Raw genomic sequence first — 7,500 nt, 5'->3', positions numbered from 1 at the left:
CTGCTTGCCTCCTCAATTCCCACCCAGTTAACTCACACACACACACACACACACGCGAATTCACACACACACACACACACACACACACACCAAATTGTGCAGGAGTACAAACCGAATTGTGGGCCGTATGCTGCAAGCGAATATGACTCGTGGTTCGATGCCATCAGCATGTGGATCACAGAGTCCAAGGGCTCGCTTCGCCGCTTCTTCAGCGTTGTCCTCAACCCCGTCTTCATGTTTGGCGTCCTGTTGCTCCTCTGTACGTACTGCGCAACACACAGCGGTGCCTTGCCATGCTGTGTGTCTGCGTGTGAACCCCATGTGCACATGCCTGCCCATCAAAGCTTCACGTGTGCCTCCACCCCTTCCTCGCCACAACAACAATAACAACAACAACAACAACAACAACAACAACAACAACAACAACAACAACAACAACAACAACAACAACAACAACAACAACAACAACAACACCAACAACAACAACACCAACAACAACAACAACAACACCAACAACAACAACAACACTCCCGCTTGTTTGTTTTGGTTGTTTGCTTCTTTCCTTCACCATGCTTGCTGTGGTGCAGGCATGTGGATTACGATGCTGCGCATTCGCGTGCAGAATGTGCGGCGAGTTGTCCGCGACACGGAGTGGGAGCTCAAGCAGACCCGTGAGGACAAGAAGATGCTTCTTGTCGCCCTTCAAGTCAAGGTTCGAGTGTTTGTTTTTGTGTGTGGTGTGTGTGTGTGTGTGTGTCTGTGTGTCTGTGTCTGTGTGTGTCTGTGTAAGCTTCTTTGCCTGTGTAAGCTTCTTTGCCTGTGCCTGCTGCCTCCTCTTGGATGCGCGTCTGTTTCCTCTCGCTTTCCACTTTCCCCGCCCTTCTCCTTGTTGTCGCATGCTCTCACAACCTTCATTGCTCTTGTCTATTCCAACCAACCAACATTGTCAATACAATTGCAGGGTGGGAGGGGCAACGCACTCGGTGCCCCATCGGGCGAGTCACTGGTGTGACGCCAAAGACACAGCACATTTCAAGACAAGACCCACTCCATGCACCTGCTGCAGCCCCAATCACCACCACCACACGCAAAACCCGCACACAAACACGCGCGCACGCATTGCAACACCCGCCATCTTCATACCCCTTGCTTGTCAATATTTGTGACTTTTGGACCACTGGAACAGGCCTTCGTCTGTCTGCATTCAGACACCTCACTCCGCTGCCAATTCCTCCTGTGCAATCTTGCTGTATGTTGCTTGCGTCCTGAGGGCGAGGTATCATCAATACAATCCACATGAAAGCGGTTAGGAGAGTTGAGGATGACTTTGCGCTTCGAGTGCATGTGTGTGTGTGTGTGTGTGTGTGTGTGTGTGTGTGTGTGTGTGTGTGCCTGTGTGTGTACGACATTCGCAAGTGTAATCGACGGCGCGCACAAACAGAGTTGGCGTTGTTTTCAGGGATGTTTGCTGTCAGTGCGCAACACACATCCCCACGCACCCATACACATACACACACCTGGTGTTGGGGCGCTGGAGATGCAAGTAGGTGGCGACAGCAAAGCCACCGCTGATAAACAGGTGGAAGGGAAGCTCCCACGCCTCCTTCTGTCGTGCCTGACCAGCCATGCGAGGCTGTTTGTGCAGAGGCAGGCACGCAAGGTGAACGCACATGAGAAGTGCAGGGCGTGAGTGAGTGGTAGCGAAGAAGTGGACAAACGCAGTGCTGTACGAGTGTTCACAACAAAGGAAACACTCGCAAACATGTACACATGCAGATGCGCACTCTCGTACACACACCACACACACACACACAAGTACACACAAGTGCACCCACACACACCACACACACACACACACACACCACACAAACACAAACACACACACACAATAAACCAACAGAAACACAAGTACACATCACGCAAACATGCACCCTTCACACCCAGCTGACCTTCTCAGCAAAGAGCCAGCCGTTGGCGGCGCTGTGCGCACGCCTCACGCTCCGCAGCACACCAAACATCCTTGTTGTCTTGCTTGGCTTTGTTGGCCTGTGTGTTGACGATTGTGAATGATCTTCATCAATTGTCGCATTTGGCCGCCCGTTGTTGGATATCGCAAGTTCAAGACACGCGAAAAAAAAAAAAAGCAGGCAGCTCAGCAAGCGAGGAAGGAAGGGAAGGCAGTTGGTTGAGGTCAAGGACGTGACAAGATGGCAGACAGCAACGGGGACACGACTGCTACTGCTGCTTCCTCGGGCGCACCGCCAGCCAAGAAGGCAAAGGTCTGTGTGATGTGTGTGTGTTTGTGTTTGTGTGTGTGTTTATGTGTGTTTGTGTGTGCGTATTCGTTGGTGCACATTCGCTGATGATAGCTGTTGCAGCTGGCTGTGAGTTACTTGTCCCGATCTCATGGCCGTCACTTGGAATACACAACGCAACACACCCCACCCCTGGTTCATTCACTCTTTGACGCACATGCACTTGCACACGCTACCACGCATGCATCGCACGCGATCTCATCGCTTCAGGCTGAGCGACGAGGTCGCCCCTTGAAGAAACCAAAGCTATGCGGCAAGTGCAAGTTGTCTTTCAAGTACACAAGGTCAGCGTGAAGGATATGTGTGTGCTCGGCGTTGTAATCTTCCAGTCTCCCGTGATCCCGATTCCACCGCTTCCACCGCTTCCACTGATTCCACGCTTCTCGGACCCACACTTCTCGTACCCCCCCCCTCCAACACACACACACGCACGCACACGCACACAACCTCCTGCCTTTCCCTTTGCTCACTTTCCTCTGCGCTGCCTCGCCGCAACACTCTCAAACTGACAGCTTGTGGCAAGCTCACATGAGGGAAGTTCACGGGGCCAAGCTGAAAGCTGAATTCTCCTGCCCCCACTGCAAGAAGACATTCACACAAGCGCTCGGCCTCAAGTACCATCTCAACAACAAAGTGTGCCAGGTACGTCTGCAACACCAACGATGGCTGATTCCTCGCTTGCGTTACAACATAGACAACACACACACGCACACACATACACAGTACACACACACACACACACACACACACACACACACAGTACACACACACGCACACACACGCACACGGTGCACAGTAACGCTTACATACACGCCTTTTCCCTCCCCTCCCGCACTCACACTTCCTCTCCCTCTGTTCATCAGCGACGGAAGGAACGGAAGAACGGCAAGAAGGCAGCAGCGCAGCAAGACGGCAGTGCGACTCCGAGCAAATCCACCACTGATCGCGCTGTCCAGTCCCGTCTCAGACCGCGGCACAAGAAAGTGAACTATGCACGTACGTCACGACTGAGTTTGTTCAACCAAGCTTGTGCTTCGTGGCCGTCTCTTCGTTCTGTTTCTCTGAATCGCGCGCGCGCACACACGTACAATTGCACGGGCGCACACACACACACATAATTGCACGGGCGCGCACACACACACACACACACACACACACACACACACACACACACACACACACACACAATTGCACCCCTCATACACACTCTCATACACACCCACCCGCGCATGCATGTAGAAGCGGCAAGCGGGGAGACGGGGGACGACGACAAGGACGAAGACTTTGATCCAAGCACTGCCGCCGCCAGCAGCAAAGCAGACGAGAGCACTCCCAAGGCAGACGGGGCAGCAAAGGCGAAACCACAGCGTAAGAAGCAGCGCAACCGGCCCAGCTTCCCACGCGGCCTGACGAAGAAGATTGGGAACTTCAGTCCACACTCTGACCCATCATCGTTCCGCCGCCTCCTGCAGCAGCTGCGCGACTTGGGTGCAGATATGATGGCCTGGGAGGGGGCCGCCACCATCACCACCATCTCGGGCAATGCTGGTGATGGTGCTGGTGCTGGTGCTGGTGCTGGTGATGGTGCTGGCGAGACAATCAGGAGCGCACCGTCCACAGCAGCTACTGCACCCGCTGCAGGCCCCTCAACAACAGCAACAGCACCCGCACCCACGTCCACATCCACACCCACGTCCACATCCACGAACGCACGTGCAGCAGCGGTAGGACCATCAGCCGCACGCATGTTGCAGTCACCACTTCCATTGCAGCTGGGTGATGAAACACACATCATCCCACCGCTCGCATCAAAGTCCTTTCCATCCGTCAACAAGGTTGCCTACTCGCATCATCAGTCCTCTGTACCGCACTGACCCATCTGCTGCACGCTCCTCCACATGCCATCCTCGCCCTCGTCCTGTGCCATTCACGATTGTGTGCGTGTGTGTATATGTGTTTGCTAACGCCTGTCTCTTGCCTGCTGTCCTATGAATGATAGCTGTGCGTTGGCTTCACGGGCAAGCGTGTCGTTGCCTGCGCCACCTGCCCCTACCCCGGTACGTCACCCAGACTTCCTGTGCACACTTGCATGACTGGCGCGTATGTTTCCTGTTGTTGCGTTGCCTGTTTCTCGGCCACTTCATTCCGCGCATGTGCAATGGACACATCCTCTCCCTCTCATTCACTCGCGCACTCTCTCTCCCTCTCTCTCACACACCACTCACTCTACTGCTTCCCGCCTCCCCTGCAGTGTCGCCGCTGCATGTAGCAATCGGCGTGTCTTCGCCCGAGCCGACGCGGACAACAGAGCACCGGCTGAGCGGCGTGCTCCCCGCGCAAGGACGGGGCGACTGTATGCAGATGTGGACGCTCGCGACAGCAAGCGATGATGCGCAACAACAACAACAGCAGCAGCATCAGACACAGCCTGCTCAAGATGCCTCGGCATCGGCGCCCTCATCGTCATCATCAGCGACTCGGAAAGCGACAAGTGCGAGCAATGACAATCACAACAACAACAACAACAACAACAACAACAACAACAACAACAACAACAACAACAACGGCAGAAGCAGCAGCAGCGACGGCGGCGCTGATGATGCGATACCAAACCTTCACCACGCATACACGTGTCGGTGTGGCCACGGTCGGCTGATGTGCATGACGTGGCGGTTTCACGGCCGCAACGCACCTGCGTCGCTCGGGCTGATGGCGATGGGATTTTCCTCTGGCACGCTTGCCCTCGTTGCACCGCCACATGCGCGCACACTGGTCAGCAGCTGCTCGTATCGCGGCCTTGTGTGTGTGTGTGTGTGTGTGTGTGTGCGTCTGTGTTTGTGTCTGTGTGTGCGTCTGTGTATCTGTCTGTGTCTGTGTCTGTCTGCGTCTGTCTGCGTCTGTCTGTGTTTGTGTGCACGCCCCTTACTCGTCTTGAACACGGCGCTCTTGTCTATCACCTCATGCCTTTTCAGGCTGCCGGCGCTGTGATTGACTTGCCAATCGTTGGCTACTTGGAGACGCTCGAGGAGGTTCCGTTATCCGTTGACTGGTAACCCATTTCCACTAGCAAACACACACACACGCGCACACACACACACACACACACACACACACACACACACACACACACACACACACACACACACACACACACACACACACACACACACACGAACCATACACACACAAGCAACCCACAACACACACTTCTTTTCTGACTTTGGTACCTCCTCTTGCCCATTCCCTTGTCGCTGTCCAGGGTGGTACCGGCAGCGTGTTTGTTTGATGCGGCAAATGGGTACAACAAACCCATCACCGTGGTCAAGTGGAAGCCGAGCCGTGAGCCCGTTCTGGCCACCACAGGCCACACCAGAGACGTCAAGGTGCGCACTGTGTGTGCTCCTTGGGTCGGCTTGCCGCCGAGGCTGTGTCTGCCCTGGAGTGTGTGCGTGCGTGTGTGTGTGTGCGTGTGCATGTGTGCGTGTGTGCGTGTGTGTGCGTATATGTGTGCGTTCACTCCTTTCAGGGCTTGGCAAGGGCGTCTTCTTCCCCTCCCATCGCTTTGCGATGCTCATTCCAATTGTCCTGCACTCCTGCCATACCTCTCCTCCCATCTCTCCCTCCCTCGTGCCTGAATGCATACGACAGCTTTGGAAGGTTGCCGTGCACACCGCAACCACGAGCAGCGGAGAGAGCATGACGACCATCAGCGTGACGCCGACGGTGGAGGTGCGCATATCTCCACAGCCGTTCTGGTGGTGGAAGTACGGGCTGTCGTGGCCGCACCACCGCGACGGGCCCTGTGTTGCCGGCGATGATGAGCTCATTCGCGTGATCAACGCCGACCCGCGCAACACCCCTCCCGCGCCTCCGGCCGCCCGCGTGCCAGGGACCATCTTCGCGCTGGGATGCAACTCGTGGCACAACATCATCTGCTATGGTGGCAGCGAGGGCTGGCTCAACATTTCCGTGCTCACAGACGGAACAGAGGTACTGCTATTGCTGACACCGCAAATTCTATGACGTGACGTACTGTTAGGGGGATTGCTCATGTTGTGTATTTGTGCGTGTGTGCGCGTGTGTTTGTTGTGAACTTCCCTTTGCGAACCATGCTTTGCTTTTATTTACTCACACAAACTCGCTTTCTACACACACACACACACACACACACACACACACACACACACACACACACACACACACACACACACACCCTTCAACACAACAACCAACGCACAACACAACAACCAACGTGCACAGCCGTTACCAAAGCCGCAGCAGCTGCACTTTGCGGACAACGCCGTGGTGACTGCGCGCGTGTTGCGTAATGACAGCGCTGCCACGCCTGCCAACCGCAACGCTGCTCGCGAGCAGTGCAAGTTGGTTGTGCACTGTGACATGCACGAACGGTACACGATGCCGCGGGTTGAGGCGCTCGGTTACCATGACGACGTCAAGCGACTCATGTTCCCGACCCCGCTCCAGTCCATCACCGCTGTACGTACACATTAGTTGTGTCTGCCTGTGCCTGTCTGTGCGTGCGTGTATGTGTGTGTATGTGTGTGTGTGTGTGTGTGCTGGAATAAGATGCGTAGTCACAACTCCCCTCTGTTCTTCCGCCAATCCTTCACGCCCTTCAATCCCCCCTACCCCATGCCCTCTGCGCGGTATCCCAGATTGACTGTTCGATGAACGAGAGGTACAAGGACTGGATCATCGCCTGCAACGCCGCCGGCCACATCTTCTGTGCGGACTTGAGCGAGAACGTCGCTCAGGCCAGGAAACGCCTCTCAAAGTTTGGCTGAGGGGCGGCTGGACACAAGATCTTGTGTGTGTGTGTGTGTGTGTGTGTGTGTGTGTGTGTGTGTGTGTGTGTGTGTGTGTGTTTTGCGTTTTGTGAACGCGCGTGCGAGCCCCCCCCCCCCAAATCTGTTGTCGATACATCTGTGCGCCCACGTCTGCGTTCCACTCGCACTTTTCCTCTTCCTCTTCTTCCCCTCTGCTGGGTTTTTTATCACTTCGTCTGTCTGCCTGCTGTTCATACCTGTCACCCTCATCGTCCCTGATGTGACCGCTGATTCTGTTTCCCTGCTGCTGCTTTCCGTGCATAGCTGATGGTGTGTCTTGGATATAGCGAAACGTGTAAACAAACACAATCATAGTGGAAGAGAAAACCCAGGGGAGA

General features: G+C 55.1%; 4 protein-coding genes across 4 annotated transcripts in view; 2 read left to right on the top strand and 2 right to left on the bottom strand.

Annotated features, from left to right (window-relative positions):
• PTSG_02485 (uncharacterized protein) overlaps positions 1-1,012 on the top strand; it is a gene marked incomplete at both ends in the record, with an annotated part of 6,482 nt that extends 5,470 nt beyond the window's left edge. The window contains 3 exons of the mRNA XM_004996919.1: positions 103-259; positions 588-712; positions 962-1,012. Of these exons, the coding sequence (XP_004996976.1) occupies positions 103-259; positions 588-712; positions 962-1,012 (333 nt within the window). The remainder of the gene's footprint in view (positions 1-102; positions 260-587; positions 713-961) is intronic.
• On the bottom strand, positions 899-2,066 carry PTSG_02484 (uncharacterized protein). The gene is made up of 3 exons (XM_004996918.1): positions 1,950-2,066; positions 1,518-1,633; positions 899-1,265 (listed from the first exon to the last, which is right to left on the bottom strand). The coding sequence occupies exons 1-3, from the start codon at positions 2,016-2,018 to the stop codon at positions 1,214-1,216; spliced, it is 237 nt and encodes a 78-aa protein (XP_004996975.1). The 5' UTR covers positions 2,019-2,066; the 3' UTR covers positions 899-1,213.
• Positions 2,067-2,097: 31 nt separating this feature from the next.
• On the top strand, positions 2,098-7,189 carry PTSG_02483 (uncharacterized protein). Its single transcript, XM_004996917.1, has 12 exons — positions 2,098-2,279; positions 2,526-2,599; positions 2,828-2,957; positions 3,179-3,311; positions 3,555-4,150; positions 4,315-4,372; positions 4,567-5,087; positions 5,288-5,364; positions 5,575-5,698; positions 5,964-6,305; positions 6,576-6,812; positions 6,992-7,189. The coding sequence occupies exons 1-12, from the start codon at positions 2,208-2,210 to the stop codon at positions 7,118-7,120; spliced, it is 2,493 nt and encodes an 830-aa protein (XP_004996974.1). The 5' UTR covers positions 2,098-2,207; the 3' UTR covers positions 7,121-7,189.
• Positions 7,190-7,418: 229 nt separating this feature from the next.
• Positions 7,419-7,500, bottom strand: part of PTSG_02482 (uncharacterized protein) — a 2,235-nt gene continuing 2,153 nt past the window's right edge. The window contains exon 6 of the mRNA XM_004996916.1: positions 7,419-7,500. This exon is cut by the window's right edge and continues 266 nt beyond it. The gene's annotated coding sequence lies outside the window, so the exon portion shown is untranslated.

The sequence above is a fragment of the Salpingoeca rosetta genome (assembly GCF_000188695.1).
Source record: "Salpingoeca rosetta unplaced genomic scaffold supercont1.5, whole genome shotgun sequence".
Lineage (NCBI taxonomy): Eukaryota > Choanoflagellata > Craspedida > Salpingoecidae > Salpingoeca > Salpingoeca rosetta.
This window is presented reverse-complemented; position numbering and strand designations above follow the sequence as displayed.